Here is a 19,609-nt window from a genome sequence, read left to right on the forward strand (position 1 = left end):
AAAAAATCTAACCAGGAATAGTGCAATGTTTGTAGTCTCCAGATAGTTTGGTCAAGCCAAATGGTGTTTCAACTGACTACCTTTATGAATAGTGCTATTATTAATATTAAAGATGTCAACTTTATCAATAGTAACTGATGCTTTAAATATAGCACCGACCACAATGACAAACAAAATGTCAAGGTGCTGGTGTTGGACTGGGGTGGACAAGATTTACATGAAAACACAAGCTTTCAGGGCCTCAGTCATTCTTCCGGTGTTAGTGAGTGAGGTAATATCAGACACAGAATTTATAAGTAAAAGATCAAAGGGTCACTCCATTGATGAGGATGTACTAAACAAACCTAAGATATCATTAAATCTTTAATCAGTTGGAGGCTTTGATTGATTAATATGTATATGTAACACTGAATTCTTTTGAAGTCACTATCCTGAGAGAACTAAAGGCTTTATTAGGGTAAAGAGGCAGTGACATTTTAGGTCCGACAATGCATGTTAGGTGTGAAGCCTTATCACAGAGTAATACAGCGTGGAAACAGGCCCTTCGGCCTATGCTGACCATGGCGCCCACTCAGCTGGTTCCAACTGCCAGCTTTTGGTCCATATCCCTCTCAACCCTTTCCATCAATGTACCTACCCAAATGTTTTAAAAAATGGTGCTATTGTACTTGCCTCAACCACTTTCTCTGGCAGCCCATTCTATACACTCACCACTCTCAGCATGAAAAAGTTTCCCTTCAGGTCCTTTTTAAATCTTTCCCCTCTCCTCTAAAACTTATGCCCTCTAATTTTCAACTTCCCATCCCTGGGAAAAAGACAATATGCCTTCATCCTATCTGTGCCCCTCATCTAAGCCTGGAAACATCCTCAAAAATCTTCTCTGCACACACTCCAATTTAACTCTGTCTCAGCTATAACAGGGTGACCAAAACCGTACACAATATCCCAACTGTGCCCTTACCAACGACTTATACGTCCCAACTCCTATACTAAACTGGAATCTATAGAGTGCATCTGCAAATACAAATTCACCCCGTTGATTCACGTGTGTGTGTGTGTGTGTGTGCGCGCGCGCGCGCGCGCGCTGGGGGTCGGGGTCGGGCAGGGGAGAGCAAGAGTGCGAGAGAGTGTATGAGAAACTTTAGTTCTCACAGAGTAGTGGCTTGAAAGGAATTTGGGGATTTACATATACATATAAATCAATCAAAACATTCTAACTGATGAAACAGTTAACAGCATCTTGTTTGTTTAGTACATCCTCACCAGTGGTGTGATCCTTTGATCTTTTACTTATAAATTCTGTCTGATACTACCTCTCTCAGTAGCACCTGGAGGATTAGGGCTCCGAAAACTTGCCTTTGCAAGTAAATCTGCTGGATTATAACCTGATGTGGTGCGATTTCTGACCACAATGATGAACAACAGCAGACAAAGAGGGTAGATATTTTATGACTGAATTTATATATTTTACAAAGTTATAAAACACACAGGTCAATACTTTATTAGGAATGATATTATTTCCTGTTCAGAAACAAATTGCAAACCAAAACACAACTGAAAACTTACATACATTGAGCTAAAGGATCAAGAAATTATAGAAAAATAGCTTTCTAGTGTAGGCCAGAAGGCAGCAAGCTAACAGGCATCACTTTCTGTAGAATTTATCAGTAACACAGTAATAAGGAACTGCTTAAAATTTCCAACTTCGCAGTTCTGTTTAGATTCATATAACATATGCAAATACAGCTGGATCGTCTCACATTTAAACAAGTTTTCAAGGGACTATGTTACTTATGAAAAATGTTCACAGTTGGTAACTTAAACCCTACAAAAAAGAAATCACAGAGGTTTATTTCTTGTCCATCACTTCAGATAAATAAAAGCAACTTGTAAAGTTACAAGTGTTTGCAAATGCAAGCAGAGTTTGGAAAATCATGCGTTTAGTGTTCAAGTCCTTTTCCATCTCAACTCTTCAGGTCTTTGCCATGCAGCTTGCAGAGTTCAATGAAGAACCTAAAGATGCACTTATTAAAAAATAATTTTATTCATTCTTTCTCATGCTGAATCAAAATATGAGTTATTGACCTTTTTTTCTTTTTCCCATGTTTCTTATGCTTCTTTTTCTTCTTTAATTTTTCCTGAGTAACATTTAAAAAAATTAGTATAAACACAGTATTAAGAGGTCACAAAATACAAACGGGTACCTTAGGCAATAACACCATTTCCACTGACATGGGGTGAAAAGGAAAAGAACCTTATCCTGCAAATTTGGTCAATCTAAGCAACATGGAATAAGTTTAGTTGTTCTGTTTGGCAATAAGTAATTGTGTTTTGGGACTCAGAACACCTGAATCAAACTCAATTTTAACGAGCAGAAAAACAGAAAATAGGACTTGGTTATTTGGTGCTTTGAGTCTGTTCCACCATTTCAATGTGATTATGGCTAAACATCCAACTCAGTATCTTGTATAGAGATAACAAGGTGTAGAGCTGGATGAACACAGCAGGCCAAGCAGCGTCAGAGGAGCAAGAAGGCTGACGTTTCAGAACTAGACCCTTCTTCAATATCTTGTTCCTGCTCTCTCCCCTTACACTTTGATCCCTTTAACTCTATGAACTATGTCCAACTCCTTCTCGAAAACATTCAATGTTTTGGTCTGAACAACTTTCTGTAGCAGAGAATTCCACTTTATACTCCACAAGCCATGCATGTGCCCACTCACTCAACATCCAAATCACACTGAAGCATCTCTGCATCCTCCGTACAGTTCACCCTTCAACCCAGCTTTGTGTCATCTGCAAACATGGAAATATTACATTTGGTTCCCTCATCTAAATTATTAATATATATCGTGAATAGGTGCAGTCCAGCACTGTTCCCTGAAGTATCCCACTAGTCACTGGCTTCCTCTCAGAAAAAGACCCATTTATTGCACGATTTCATGTCTGTCAATCAATTCTCTAGCCATATCAGTAGATAATCCCCAATCCCATGTGCTTTAATCTTACATGCTAGTCTTTTACATGGGGCTTTTTTGAAAGTCTTTTCGAAATCCAAGTAAAACACATCCACTGGCTCCCCCTTATCAACTCTACTACTTATCTCCTTGAAAAATACCAGTACATTTGTTAACCAGGATTTCCTATTTGTAAATCTAGGCTGACTGTCCGTTAGCCAACAAAATAGCTATTTAAGTTGTTAAAAATGGCAAGCTTTTTTTCATTTCAGATAATATGCTGAATTATTTAGAATTATTTAGAATTTCATTTCCAAAACTATGTTTCATATAAAAATAAATAATCCTGACGAATCTGGAGGAATGAGTGTTGCCTGCTTTCTGTGAAATTTCATACTGAACTTTGATAGACCATTTCCACATCATTAACAACAGTAATTCCTATTCGAAAGACATTTGTTTCAGCTAGATTTTAAAAATTACACCTTCAAAAAATTGTAGAAAATTACAGTGACAGCAATCTTCCGCCAGAAATATCGAGGGGATGATCCGTCTCAGCCTCCTCCAGTGGTCCCCAGCATTACAGATGCCAGTCTTCAGCCAATTCGATTCACTCCACGTGATATTAAGAAACAGTTGGAGACACTGGATGGGCCCTGACAACATTCCAGCAATAGTACTGAAGTCTTATGCTTCAGAACTTGCTGCTTCCCGACCCAAGCTGTTCCAGTACAGTTACAACACTGGTATCTACCCAGCATTGTGGAGAATTCCCAAGTATGTCCTGTACACAAAAAGCAGGACAAATCCAACCCAGCCAAACTACTCTCGATCATCGGTAAAGTGATGGAGGGTGTTAACAACAGTGTTATCAAACAGCACCTGCTCAGCAATAACCTGGTCAGTGATGCCCAGTTTAGGTTCCGCCAGGGCCACTCAGCTCCTGACCTCATCACGGCCTTGGTTCAAAAGTGGATAAAAGAGCTGAATTCCAGAGGTGAGGTGAGAGTGACCGCCCTTGACATCAAGGCTACATTTGACCGAGTGTGGCATCAAGGAGCCCCAGCAAAACTGGAATCAATGGGTATCAGGGGACAAACTCTGCGGTGGTTGGAGTCATAACTGACACATAGGAGAATGGTTGTGGTTTTTGGGGGGTCAATCATCTCAGCTCCGGGACATCTCTGCAGGAGCTCCTCAGTGTAGTGTCCTGGGCCCAACCATCTTCAGGTGCTTCATCAATGACCCTCCGTCCATCATAAAGGTCAGAAGTGGGGACGTTTGCCAATGTTTGCACAATGTTCAGCACCATTCATGATTCCTCAGATACTGAAACAGTCTGTGTTCAAACATAACAAGATCTGGACAATATCCAGGCTTGGGCTGACAAGTGGCAAGTTACATTCGTGCCACAAAATGCCAGGCTATGACCATCACAATCTAACCATCACCCCTTGACATTCAATGGTCTTACAATCACTGAATCCCCCACTATCAATATCCTGGGGGTTACCATTGACTAGAAACTCAACTGGACTCACCACATAAACAGTGGCTACAAGAGCAGGCCAGAAGCTACGAATAATATGGCAAGTAACTCACCTCCTGATTCCTCAAAGCCTATCCACCATCTACAAGGCACAAGTCAGGAGTGTGATGGAATACCCCCACTTGCCTGGATGAGTGCAGCCCCAACAAGACTCAAGAAGCTTGACACCATCCAAGGCAAAGCAACCCACTTGATTGGGACTACATCCACAAGCATCCACTCCCTCCACCACTGATGCTCAGTAGCAGCAGTGTGTACTATTTACAAGATGCGTTGCAGATATTCACTAAAGATCCTCAGACAGCACCTTCCAAATCCATAACCACTTCCATCTAGAAGGACAAGGGCAGCAGACAGATGGGAACATCAACTCCAGTTCCACTCCAAGCCACTCACCATCCTGACTTGGAAACATATCACATTCCTTCACTGTTGCTGGGTCAAAATCCTGGAATTCCCTTCCTAAGGGCATTGAGGGTCACCTAACAACAGGTGGACTGCAGCAGTTCAAGAAGGCAGCTCACCACCACCACCACCTTCTCAACATCAACGAGAGGTGGGCAAGAAATGCTAGCCAGCCAGCGACGTCCACATCCCACGGACAAATAGCAGAAAAACATTGACCAGATCACAGCTAGAAAGATTGTGCAGTTTTGGGCATATTATTAGAAAGTTATAAAAGTGAGAGAAATATGCAGTAAAATTTAGTAAGCTATTACTGGAATATTAATAAGATGAAAAGTTACGGGTTAGGTATAGAGATAATTGGTAAGTTAGGATAATTTCACTCGAGCTAACATTGTTAAGGTGACCCTGGTGAAGGTTTTTAAGGGTTAAGAGAAAATTAATTCGTCATACAATTTTCATTGGTCTAGAAGGCAGTAATGAAGGTGAAATTCTAAAATAATCACAAAATGATTTGGAGTAATCTTTTTATAAAGATGATAGAATGAACAATTCCTTCCAGAGTACTACTGTAGCAATCATCTTTTAAAGACTTTAATCGAAGAGCTGCCAACACAAATATAAAATTTAAGAACAAGGACATTAAAATAAGCAATTTACAAATCTTTACATATGTATCGGCCTCAACATACATATGTGCATTCTTGACTGCGCATTACAAGTAATTTCCAAATACTTTAAATTTTATGCCAAATATTCTTCTTCATTGAAGATGATCTAATACTTTAAAATTTTAGGCAGAGTCCAGTATATTAACATAAATTCCCAGAAATTTTCACAGGAGTCCAACAATACATGAATAATATTGCACACACGGTAGTAAGTGAATGTGAGGATGAATCTCCTCATATGTCAGCATTAAATTATAATCTTTATTATCTAATGCATCTTAGGATCTGCAAAGGTGGATAACTTGACACTTGCTTTCTAAATTTGCTGTCCTTGTTTGGGAACAAAACACATTATTTCCATGAAATCATGTGATTTAATCAAGTGCCTAGCTAGGTACCTGTGGTATCAACTGACGGAATGTTTCTATGGTTGAATTTAAGAGAGACCGACAAGACAGATCAGGGACCACTGTTTACTTCTGTTTAGAAGGATCAGGAATGTAGGTCAGACAATGTTTTTTCACATTCACAAGAATCAAGTTCTTACCTAACCCTCCTAAAATGTGCTGACTTTGTAAAGGCTCTATGCTAAGTATATTTATGTAGCAGTTTTCAAGTTGTCAGAAATGAAAAGAGGTTCAAGCCATCAGAACGTAAAGGACAGTCTTGCTGGCAGATTGAAAAGGGGTTGTAAAACTCTGTCAGTAGTCCCAAGATAAATAAATAGAAAAGGTCAAATAAGGAGGAAACTAAAGAGTTTAGATAGGAGTGATACTTCTCTGGATTTGAGCATCTGTACAAAGATACTGCTGGGAAACAGGCCGAAACTTTGTTTTGTTGTTTATGTGGGGATCTTTCTGAAAGTCTCATGTGAATATGTTCAGTGATTCACCAAGGTAACCAATGCAAAAGTTAAATTTATGATCTATCAAGTCAAGTTACACTCCATTCTTTTGCACTTTTTCTTCCTCGCATCATAGTGAGATTGCAGGTATGTTCAACAGCCAAGTAACCGTAGGAAGAAACTATATTCTGTGGGAAATGTAATCATTCTCATGAGGTGTTTCAAAGCAACTATGCCTTATGCCTGTTTTTGACATCATCATAAATACATTTGAATGATGGAGGGGGAAAAAGGGGAGACAGCCATTACGAGCAACAAACCAAACGTAAGAAGTAATTTGTACTGTTCATTTTTTAGCATTATAAAGACTTTTGGTACTTACTGCAGTTTTATCTCTCTCTTCATCACTTTTCTTTTTCCTTGACTGCACCTTGAAAATAAATTAATGAAGCACAATGAACAACCTACAGGAAATGTACATATGAAATCTGTACACTTCAAATGTAGGTGCCTATAATGTTCCATGGCAAGCTAATTAAGCTTGAATTTTAAAAATTATTTTCATGCCTTGAATCATTTTTCAACTTCACATTTACTGTAGCTATGATTTAGACACCAGTTAGTTAGCAGGCACTAGAAGTACGATATGGTAAAGTTCAGTGTCATTTGGGTGATTCTTCTTTTTAAAAAGGAAGATTGTATTTTTACATCTTTGTTTAAGGACACAAACATTTGCTAAGATTAAAATCAAAACCTGTCTGCCATCTTCTATTCCTCAGTAGATTAAAAAGTTCCATGTTTGACTGAAAGGCTATGAAGCCTAGAACTGGAGTTTACTCTGTGCATTCAAGCTTTTATTTAGACATGAAAACTACAAAGATGCACCTCCAGTTTCAATCTGCTTCTACATATAAAAGTGGAAGTGAACTCCAAGTTAACATCCAAAGAAGTTACAGTACACATGGCATTTAGAATGTGCTTTTCATTGTTTGGGCTGATATTCCTATTTTAAGTAATCACAATCAAAACTTAATTGACTTAACATTGACCTTTATGCTCTGAGAGATCTTCTTGCATGCACTATGATTGACATGTTTGCCAATGTAGCAGGCCTATATTACTTCAACTGAAAATGAATTAATTATATGAAAAGTTTTCGCATATTTCTGGAAAGGGACTGGGACTTTTTCACTGGAATGTAGGAAGTTGAGGGGTGACCCTGTTATGTTTAAAGCCATGAAGGGCATAGATAAGGTGAATGACAGGGGTTTTATCCCCCTAGAATGGGGCAAGAGTACAAACTAGGGGGCATATCTTTAAGGTGAGAAAAAAAAGATTTCAAAAAGACATGAAGGGCAACTTTTTTTATACAAAGAATAGGTTGTGTGGGGGATGAACTGCGAGAGATAGTGGTGGATGCAGATACAGTTACAACATTTAAAGGATATTTGCATACGTTCACAAATAGGGAAGGTTTGGAGGGATATGAGCCAAGTGCAGGCAGGTGGGGCCAGTTCAGTTTGGGAATGTGGCTGGCATGGACTGGTTGGCCTGAAGGCCTGTTTTCATGCTGTATGACTGCATTTGATAGATGCAAGACAGACTATACAGTGCAATGCCATATTTCGTTTGTAGTACAGTTATGATCTATTTATCCATTAAACATGCTTATTTATCCAAATAACTTGGAAAAAAAAATTTTCAATCACAAGTCCATGCGCCTCTAATAAGAATTTTTGAAGTTATTCTTATTATTTTTCTGTGTCATAAATGGGTCTATTTACCAAAGTGTCATCAGCTTCTGGGTCATGGATTGATTTGGTTTTAACAATGATCTGTTGCTGTCAAACTTAGGTCTTCAGGCTTTTGATTTATCAGAAATAATTAATACCTTCATAGCTTTTAAGCTTATAAATATGCAATTTAATGCAATACATTTAAATATCCAAATATAAAACACATTTTATCTCAATGCACATTTTGCAATACAATAGCTACTTCATGAAAACTTAACTTCGGTAGCGGGGAAAATGCTTGAATCTATCATTAAGGAAGAAATAGCAAGACACCAGGTTATAAATTGTCCCACTGGGCACACCCAGCATGGGCTCATGAAGGATAGGTCATGTTTAACTGATCTGGTGGAATTCTTTGAGGATATTACTTCCATGGTGGACAATGGGGAACATGTGGATATGGTGTATCTGGATTTCCAGAAGGCATTTGACAAGGTGCCACACGAAAGGCTGCTACACAAGATAAAGTTGAAAGGTATTACAGGTCATGTACTGGCATGGATAGAGGATTGGTGACCAGTAGAAAGCAAAGAGTAGGGGTAAATGGGCGTTTTTCTGGTTGGTGGTCAGTGGCTAGTGGTGTGCCTCAGGGATCAGCGTCGGGACCACAATTGTTTACAAATTACATAGATGATCGAGTTGGGGACTAAGTGTGGTGTGTCAAAATTTGCAGATGACACCAAGATGTGTGGTAGTGCAGATGACACAGAGTCTGCAGAGGGATATAGATTGTTTAAGTGAGTGGGCAAAGGTCTGGCAGATGGAATTCAATGTTGTTAAGTGTGAGGTCATCCATTTTGGTAGGAATAACAGCAAAATGGACTATGTTTTAAATGGTTAAAAAATTGCAGCATGCTGCTGTGCAGAGGGACTTGGGTGTCCTTGTGCATGAATCACTAAAAGTAGGATTGCAGGTGTAGCAGGTAATTACAAAGGCAAATGGAATTTTGTCTGCCATTGCTTGAGGGATGGAGTTTAAAAACAGGGAGGCTATGCTGCAGCTGTATAAGGTTCTGGTGAGGCCACAGCTGGAGTACTGTGTGCAGTTTTGATCTCCTTACTTGAGAAGAGATATACTAGCGCTGGAAGGGGTGCAGAGGAGATTCACTCGGTTGATTCCAGAGTTGAGAGGGTTGGATTATGAGGAGAGACTGAGTAGACTGAGATTATACTCATTGGAATTCATAAGAATGAGGGGAGATCTTATAGAAAGATACAAGATTATGAAGGGAACAGTTAAGGTGGAGGCAGGGATGTTGTTTCCACTAGCAGGTGAAACTAGGACTCGGAGGCATAGCCTCAAAATAAAGGGAAGCAGATGTAGGACTGAGGTCAGGAGGAACTTCACCCAAATGGCTTGTGCATCTGTGGAATTCCCTGCCCAGTGAAGCAGTTGAAGCTACCTTGTTGAATGTGTTTAAGGCAAGGCTAGATAAATTTTTGAATAGTAAAGGAATTAAGGGTTATGGTGAGTGGGTGGTTAAGCGTAGCTGAGTCTCAAAAAGATCAGCCATGATCTTACTAAATGGCGAGGCAGGCTACTCGAGGGCAGGCAGGATGGTGTTCTTATGTTCTTATGAAAAAGACTTCCTTAAAAAAAAAGGCAAAGTCTGAAACACAAGATCAAGAGAACACTTCTTACAGCAGGATATTAGAGCATAAAATAAGTTTTAAAATCAGACATCAAACAAGCAGAAATATATCAACAGTAATCAAATGTATCACAGCGAGCAATCATAGTAGGAAAAATTGCCGAGGTTCAGGTTCCACCTTAACACATCTGAACAGGTTGATTGTATCTAAAAATGCAATCTGTTTACGGTTGATTACACAACTTTATTTTTTATCCTCAATTATATGTTCACTTGAGAAAACCAATTCTAGACATTTCATTCTGAAATATTACATCTGAGATACAGCAGTAAATGGTCATAAACTCCAGAAGTGAGGTGGTTTTGCTCCAGACTTTGAACTGAATTAACAGCTTGGTGAAGGAATATTCAATGGCCCAGAAATTCAGGATAGAAATCCTGTTAGCTTGCATTTCTCCTCTTAATGAGAGTAAACTTACCTCTTCACAAATAGCACCAAACCCAAAACCACCACCTGCAAAACAAGGTCATTCTTCCCCAGAGTTTCCTGACACAGGTATTTACTCCTCCCCAGTTGATGCTGGAACAATCCTACTCTCCATTTAGTACTCCCAGACCCCCTGCCTCAATTTGCAGCTCAAGGAAACCCCTTGTGTGGAGTGTACAATTATGCTTAAAAATTTTGAGTCTCCTATTCAAGTCCGATTTCCGAGTTAATCTGTGGAATTCTCTTCCCAAGAAAGCAGTGGAGGCTGGGTCACTGAATAAATTTAATGTTGATTTAGACAGATATTTGGTTTATCACAGCAAAGATTATGGGACATGGACGGGAATGTGGAGTTGAGATCAGTCTGACTGGAAATCCATGAAATGGCCCAAGATGCAGTTCAATCTGAGTGACTGTCAGTCAACTGATGGATCCAGTATTTTTCAAAATTGGCCAACCAGCAAACTATTCTCAGCAACTGCCAAGTTAATAAAAATTAAAGTGAATCTGACAGTTCTTGCATGCGCAAATTGAGTGCATTGCAATGACCGAAAAAGAAACAGGAAAGGGAAACACAAAGATATCTCAGGCTCGGCTGTTGCGTCTTCCCCCAATCATAGCTTGTGGTTGATACCTGGAGAAGTAAACCCCCAAAGCAGCAAGATCCTCAAAATGCATAGTTTACCTTCTTTTCCTGTCAAAACTGTAGACCAAAGGGAAAGTTAATGTTCTACATGTTTGAAGTGGCCTAGAAATATATCTATTATGACAGGAAACTACAGTTATTATGAAAAATATTCAGACCTTTTTTTTGTTTCAGGAGACTAACTTTTAGACCTTTTAGGTTTTTGGTCATGGTCATCCCTAAGTGGGCATCCAATTCGTAATCCTTCATAGGCATTGCATAAAATCTTGGAATTCAGTTTTTTTAACATTATGGGGTTTTCACTGTTGCAGGAACTAAAATGGTTCAGAAAGACAAATCTGTCAACAACAGGTTAGAGCAATGGGGAAGAAAAATTAAACATCATCATAACGCAACTATAAATCTCCCAACATCCCCATCATCAAATACAAGTAATTAAATAGCTTATGATACAAGATTGACAAACTGATTAAAAGTAGAAAACTAGTAAAGTAGGGTGCACTTGAGAGTTAGAGATCCCTATCAATGGTTAGAGATTAGTACTAGAGCCAACATGAGTTGGTGGAAAGAAAAGTTTAAATTATGATGTTTTAAAACTCTACCTAAATAGACCACAGCATCTCCTTTCAAGTTTTGAGAAACAGAACTGGGGACCAAGGTTAAGAGATGCAACAGAACATTTAATGTCAACTTGAAGTCTAGTTTTGCTGCTCTTTTACTTTGAATTAATCAAAATGAAAAAGCAAGAAAAGTATTAAAAAGACACTAAATTCAAGTTCAAGAATTTCAATAAATGATCAGCTGTCCACTGTAGTTCCGAGGATTAATGCATTGCTTAACTTTGCATGTTGTATGTTTGCTCATTTCCTTTTAGTTTTCTGCTTCTTTTTAATTTGTTTTTGTTGGGAAGTAACCGATGTAGTCTGGTTAATGAATTAAGTCACCGAGGTTGACAGCATTTCTTTAAACAGATATATGCACGGCAAGATGTGGGCTATAATGCTCGCTCAGTTTGCATAGTCTAATCCAGTTTAGGATGGTACTATACTGCTCTGTATGGTTTTGTTTTTAAGCTACATATATATCAATCTTTGCTGATTGGTATGTGACAAAATGCTACATTTGTTAAAGCCATTTCCTCTTTATTGGCTGCCGCTCTTTTTGGTTTGAAAAACTGTAACTATATTTGTGTTTTGTCCTGTCCACCTTTGCTTTTAGCCAAAGTGTATTTGGCTTCATATACCAATTTTCTGTCTATTCATCTGCTTCTTTGCTCAATCTCCATTTTCACTGTTATTCAAAGCTCTGTTTCCTCACTCACCACATCTGCAAGTTTATTGTTTCAATGAAGAGGAGCCAATGTGGGGAGGTCTTAACAAAAGACCTCTTATTTCAATGCCACATCAGATCACAAGTTTCTCAATATCAGTTAAACAGGAGGCAACAGAAAGTCTGGGAGATGGAAGGCATGACACCATGGTGAAGGCTCCCACTACTCTTGTGGGGTCTGAAGCATTAGTGGGTGAAGTCACAGCAAGGAAAGCTTGTCTCCCCACTTATGCTTGGAAAGTGGATGCCAATGTCAAACCTGTGTTTATTCTCTATCCACAAAAACAGTGAGAAACCACTGGAGGAGACAGGTGGGATGGAGGTTGCGGGGGGCAGGGGCGCATGTGAAGCAGTGGATTCAAGTAGTAATCAATTGTACTGTAGGATTCAAAACATATTGTGATTGGCAAAATTTTCTTCCTCGAAGATGAGAGAAATTTGTTTCAATGACATTATCATGGCTTGATAATTTTTTTGCACTAGTCTACAAATGAGCAGACTTAACTGAATTCATCTTCATAATTTGCCAGGCAGGGTGAAAAACAGACAGCTTGTGGGTTGATAGTTCAGTGCCAGAACTATAATCTTATTATACCTAGGTTCAAACAATGACCTGGTATAAACAGAAAAAAATTAATATTCCATACACCTGTAACATAACTACATTTAAGAATAAACTTTTGAATAGCCTCCAACAAATGTAAAATTGTTACTGTCCCTGAGCTCAAAGACAGGGCCCATCCCCTGCAGTTACTGATTCTGTCAGTGTTAAGACTGTTCACTCAACAAGTGCACTATACACGTGCAACATCAGTAAATAACTTCTGATAACCATCTTTGAGTAGCTTTGGCAAAATAAAGAGAGTAGGGGAAAGAAGAGATAAATTTTGATGTTTGGTAGGATAAGTTGCTGAAATGTCTTGACTTTAAAATTATTCATGAAAAAGTACTGTTTTAGTCTTCTCAGATCTAATTTAAAAATGTAAGACATTTGCTACACACAAACAGGCATTATAATTGGGTACCTGTTTATGCAATATGTTATAATAGTAGAGTGTTAAAACAAGAACACTTATTACCTTAATGGCACTTGTCACCTTTGCCAACATTTTTAACAAAATTCACTCACAATGAGGGTGTCGCTGTGCATGTCACTGGCTAGGTCAGTAACTGGTGGCCATCGGTAACAGTCTACAGGCCAATGAAAAACTGATCAAATTCATAAAATGCCAAATGGGGGTCAATGTAAAATGGGATGAAAATTTTTGTATGTTCATAAGCAAAGCATGCAGAGGGTTGGTTTTTATGATATGAAAGCTCGGGTTGAATTCCCGTACTGACTGACGTCACTATGAAGGTTCCTCTATATCAATCCTGGGGATGATTCTCAGCTTAAACTACCACCTGTCACCTCTCTCTAAAGAGAGTGCTGCGCTATGGTCCTCTGGGACTATGACAACTTTACTCACTATATATTGACAATAGAAAAATAAAATAAACTCAAAATAGATGAAGAAAACAGCCAAGACTAAAATATTTTCCAAAGAAGATATTTTGTCGGAAAAGTTTAAAATGAATATGGAGGAAGGCTATTGAATGGGGTTAAAACGCAGAGCAACCACAAATGTCAAAAATGGTGAAGACAACCTCATTAATCAAGAGGAGCAAGAAAAAGTTATTGCAGACTCTGAACATTCCATATATATTTTCCTTCACATGTTATTTCCACAACACAGCATATTGCAGTGCTTACTTCTTTCTATGTTTACTGCTGTCTTAGCTCATTATCCCATTCCGATCCTGTTGTTGAGCTGGCTCTACATGAAACTGGAAGTAAACATATCTGACAGTTTTTGCACTATTCTGATTCAAGAGGAGGAAATATCTTTTATTTATCATGTCCAATGAAATTACTGGAGAACCTCAGCAACACTGTTGAAATCTAAACAGAACTCATTGCATAGGAAAAATAAGGTATGCACATTTAACACATCAGGTCAGTTGAATACATTGTACATGTGATTGTGGAGCGATCCCTTGGTGCTGCGAGAGAAATTCAACTGAGATTATGACCTCTCAGATCCTGGATTGGGGCTTGAAAATACAACCTTTTTAACTGTGTAAGAGATGGTATAAATGAATCAAATCTCTAATGTTCAGATGGAAAATTTTTAAGCATTAAATTTTAAATGTTATTTAGATACACTGGAAAAATTAATATTCCAAAATAAATCCAAACCAATGTTCAATAAATAGCAACCAATTCAAAATTATATAGCATAATCAGCTTTCTGATAATCTCTTGAAGGTCAACAACCTTATCATTAAGATATTTTGTTAACTGGTACACAGAATCTCTCCTCTCAGTTAGACAAAAAAAAATTACAAATAAAACACTGCTACAGTTTGGAAGAAAACAATGATTAAACCATGTAAATAAAGTGCCATTTTACAGACCTTATTCTCTTCAGCTGAGTCAGACTTTTCCTCTGAAGATTTTCTCTGTGCATGATCACGCTTCTTCTTCTTATCCTGATTGAATGGAGAATTTAAAAGTATAACGAATCCGTTAGTTTATTCAGCTGTTTGACAATAAAATGAAGTAATACTTGAAGGCACGCACTAAATTCTTTCAAAAAAATCACTTTCAGGCTGTTTCTCTCCCTGACTTCATCCCACTGTTGTTACTTTTGATTGCTTAATACTGACTTCTAACATCACTGTAGCTGTTCATACAAAAGAATTCTTGGAGTGCTGGGAGACATGGTTGAGACTGGAATGACATCTTTGGCAATTATATCTGGAATGAAGATCCTGACCTGATTCCATGTCAATATAAGTTGCAATTTAAAACAAAAAGAAGAGAAGGAACTGACTAACCTTTTTCACTGCATCCATTTGAAAGATTATATGATCTAAGACTCTCAAAGTCTATAAACTGAGATGTGATTACGGTCTGATAGAATTCTTCCTCTGGAGTCAAAAGTTGTATACTTGGATTGAATATGCAACACAAAGTCTAAATCAGGCAAGTTTTCAGATCTGGGTTGCAACTGAACAATTACTTACTTGTTCTTTTTCAGTTTCTTCCTTGATCTTTCTCTTTTTATTCTTTGTACTTTCCTTAAAACAAATATACCAATAATTTGAAATAATTTTAATAAATTCATCTTTATTAAAATAAAGGAGACAGTTAATTGCTCTACCTTAGTATCCACATCACAATCAGCTTGAGAATCATCTGAGGATTTTCTCACAGTACTATGCTTTCTCTTGCGTTTCTTCTTAACATGTTTCTTTTCGTCCTGTAACAGACACAACAATTTCTGTGCTTTAATAACAAATCAATTTATGTAAAAATGTTTCACTTTTTACTGATAGTTGCACTCTGCCAATAATCTACTAAAGCAGCCATGGTTGATCCAAAAGACTTAGTTAGAGTAGCTCGCACATTAGCTAACTGCACAAAAACTATTGAATTGGTGCCCAAAGAAATAGTATAAGTTAACATGTATAATAAAAAAAATTTAATTCAAACTCAATAAAATTTTATTTCAAAAGTCATTTGCAAATTAAGTTTGACCCAGTTTTTAAAATCATGATCTATTTTATTCTGTGTAATTGACCCAATCTCCCTGAGAATGGTTTAGCTTTGGTATTAGAAAAAACAAAGCCCAATGTCTCTTGTCAGCCAGATTCAATGGTGAGCTTCTTACACAGAAATATTAATTAAAAAAATTTTAAAAATCGTAATATAAAATAACAAGGAATGTATCCAAGGCTCAGCTAAGTTTTAAGATGATGGAGCTTTGCTCTTCACACAATTAACCTCTCAAATGAATATTAGTTCTTTCCCAGATATTTATTTTGGAATTGCATTTCATCAGTTTACCTGTATGAATTAATTATTCAAAGTATACAACAATTTTAGCAGTAAACAACAGTTTTTGTATTAAAAAGTGATACCAAGCACTGAAATCCACACTGCTGGTTTCTAGACCTGTCAATTTCATTCCAATCATAGAAAAATGCATATAAATCATTACAAAGCCCACTTTATCCCATTGTGAACAAAAATTACTCTGCTTCCACACAAACAGAGCAAGAACTCACGATAGAGATAAGAAGGTGTACAGCTGGATGAATACAGCAGGCCAAGCAGCAGAGGAGCAGGAAAGCTGACGTTTCAGGTCCGGACATTTTTTCAGAAAACTTTCCGAAAAGTCAGCTTTCCTGCTCGGCCTACTGTGTTCATCCAGCTCTACACCTTGTTATCTCAGATTCTCCAGCATCGGCAGTTCCTACTATCTCTGAATCGATACGACCTCACTATAGAATGGATTACAAGTGCAAAACTGCAGTTCCTACAAACTCATAACAAAATGCATGTGTTGCAACAATATCTCAAAAGCGGTTTTAATTTTTATGAATCATGCATGGGATGTGAGACTGAGATGGTATTTATTGCCCTTTCCTAGCTCCCCTTGAGAAGGTGATGGTCAGCTGCCTTCATGAACTGCTGGAGTCCACTTCGTACAGACAGGTCCACAATGCCCTTAGGAAGGGAGGATTTTTACCAAGTGATCCTGAAGGAATGACAATATATTTTCAAGTCAGGATGGGAGTGGCGTGAAGGGGGACATTTGATGCTAGTGTTCCCAACCTTCCAGATGGCAGAAATCATGGGTATCCAAGGTACCATCCGATCAGCCTTGGCGAATTTTTGCAATACATTTTGTAGATAGTACATACAGTAGCTACTGGACGTGGTGGCAGAGGGAGTAAATTCTTGTGGATATGGTTCTAATTAAGCTGATTGCATGTCCTGAATAGAGCTTCTCGTGTGTTTTTTTAAAAATCCAGTAACAGAATGAAAGCCTTGCTGGCTAGACAGTATTTATTGCCTATTTCCAATTGCCCAGAGGGCAGTTCAGAGTCAACCACACTGCTGTGGATCTGGAGTCACAAGTAGGCCAGATCAGGTAAAGATGGCAATTTTCTTCGCTGAAGGACATTAGTGAACGAGATGAGTTCTTCTGACAATCGACAATGGATTCATGGCCATCATTAAGTTCTTAATTCCAGATATTTTACTGAATTCAGATTCCACTACCTGTTTTGGTGGGATTTGAACCAAGGGGCCCAGATGTTATCTGCTTCTCGGGATTAACAGTCCAGCGATAATATCACTAAGCCACTCCCTCCCTTGTTGGAGCTGCAATCATGCAGGCAAGTGGACAATGTTTAATCACACTCCTGATTTGAGTGTTTCAGATGGAGGGGTCAGGAGAGTTATTTGCTGTAGGATTCCTTATCACTTATTGCCATAGCATTTATATGGCTAGACTAGTTTGATTTCTGGTTAATGGTAACACCCAGGATATTGATGGTTAGATATTTAGTGATGGCAAGATGTTGAATGTCAAGGGGCAATAATTAGATTCTCTCTTGCTTGAGATGGTCATCGAGTGGCACTATAGTGTAGCATGATACTGCTCCAGTGTCTGAGCAGTTAGAATTTGTGCTGACATTGTACAATTGTAGTGAACACCCCCAATTCAGACCTAATGAAACAGCTGAAAATGACTGGGTCTAAGACCATCTTTGAGGAACCCCTGCAGATATGTCCTGGAGCTGAGAGAGAATCATTGAGTCATACAGCTCTACAGCTTGGAAACAGGCCCTTCTGTCCAACTCATCCATGATGACCAGATATCCTGAAATAACCAAATCCCATTTGTCAGTATTTGGCCCAAATCCCTCGAAATCCTTCCTAATCAATATATACATCAAGATGCCTTTTAAATATTGTAATTTTACCAGCATCCACCTGTTCCTTTGGCAGTTCATTCCATATATGCACCACTCTCTGCATGAAAATGTTGCCCCCTAGGTCCCTTTTAATCTTTCCCCAGTCACATTAAAGCTATACCCTTTTATTTTGGGCTCTCTGACCCTGGAGAAAAGAACTGTTATTCACCCTATCCATGTCCCTCATGATTTTATAAACCTATGTAAGGTTACCCCATAGCCTTCAATACTCCAGGGAAAATAGCCCCAATCTAATCACCCTCTCCCTATGGTTTGAACCCTACAACTCTAGCAACTTCTTTGTAAATCTTTTCTGAACCCTTCCAAGTTTCACAACATCATTCCTATAGCAGAGAGATCATAATTGCATGCAGTATTCCAATAGTGATCTAACCAAGGTCTTGTACAGCACAATAGCACCTCCCAACTCCTATCTCCAATAAAAGGCAAACATACCAAATGTCTTACTCACTATCCTGTCTACCTGGTACTCCACGTTCAAGGAACTGAACTCACACTCCAAAGTCTCTGTTTTCAGCAACATTCCCCAGGACTTCAGCACTAAATGTATACAAGTCCTGCTCTGATTTGCCTTTCCAAAATGCAGCACCTCATATTTATCTAAATTAAACTCCATCTGCCACTCCTCAGTCCATTGGGCCATCTGATCAAGGTACTGTTGTACTCTGAGGTTACCTTCTTTGCTGTCCTTGACACATCTAATTTTAATGTCATCCACAAACTTACTAACCATACCTCCTATATTCACATCCAAATCATTTACATAAATTTACAAACAACTTACATAAATTACAAAAACATTGGACCCAGCATTGATCTTTGTGGCACATCACTTGTGATAGGCCTCTAGTCTGAAAAGCAACCCTCCATCACCAGTCTTTACTGACCTCCAACAACTAACACCATTTTTTTTGTGCTAGGTATGACTCTAACCAGCAGAGAGTTGTCCTGCTGATTCCCATTGATTCTAACTTGTGCCAGACCAGAAAATAAAAATGCAATTCCCAACTCAAAATTCAACTAAACAAACTGGGCATGTGCAAGGCAGAGTGGGCAGGGCAGTGTGTCCTAAAATTGACACTTTAATAAAATCAAATGGAATTGTCACATAATACTGTTTTTATAATAAAATGTTGAACATGCTTTGCTTAAGAAGTAATCTCATTAAATTTTATGTGTCATTTTATTGGAATTGCGGCGAGATACTCACCTTACTGTCAGTATCCGAAGAGCTGCTGGAAGAATCAGAGCTTGATGATGAGGAGGAAGATGAAGACGGCTTGACCAAACACAATAAAAGCACAGCTTGTGAGATTTATCATCCATTTGCTGTATATTAGCAATTAAAAGCAAACTGAAATGAATTAAATCAAATAATAAGAATTTGAAAGAAAACTTTCTTTGAAAATTTGCTCACCCTACTTTTCTTCTTGTCTTTTCGTTTTTTCTAAGTAGGAATAACAACAAAGAATTATTGATAGTGATCTAAAAGACCACCTGT

General features: G+C 38.3%; 1 protein-coding gene across 1 annotated transcript in view; it reads right to left on the minus strand.

Moving 5' to 3' along the window:
* Positions 1–1,429: 1,429 nt before the first annotated feature.
* fam133b (family with sequence similarity 133 member B) overlaps positions 1,430–19,609 on the minus strand; it is a 41,124-nt gene continuing 22,944 nt past the window's right edge. The window contains exons 5-11 of the mRNA XM_048520378.2: positions 19,526–19,555; positions 19,319–19,387; positions 15,483–15,581; positions 15,346–15,399; positions 14,734–14,808; positions 6,809–6,856; positions 1,430–2,138 (exon numbers count right to left, since the gene is read on the minus strand). Coding sequence (XP_048376335.1) covers positions 2,046–2,138; positions 6,809–6,856; positions 14,734–14,808; positions 15,346–15,399; positions 15,483–15,581; positions 19,319–19,387; positions 19,526–19,555 — 468 coding nt within the window. The 3' untranslated portion in view covers positions 1,430–2,045. The remainder of the gene's footprint in view (positions 2,139–6,808; positions 6,857–14,733; positions 14,809–15,345; positions 15,400–15,482; positions 15,582–19,318; positions 19,388–19,525; positions 19,556–19,609) is intronic.

The sequence above is a fragment of the Stegostoma tigrinum genome, chromosome 2, assembly GCF_030684315.1.
Source record: "Stegostoma tigrinum isolate sSteTig4 chromosome 2, sSteTig4.hap1, whole genome shotgun sequence".
NCBI lineage: Eukaryota > Metazoa > Chordata > Chondrichthyes > Orectolobiformes > Stegostomatidae > Stegostoma > Stegostoma tigrinum.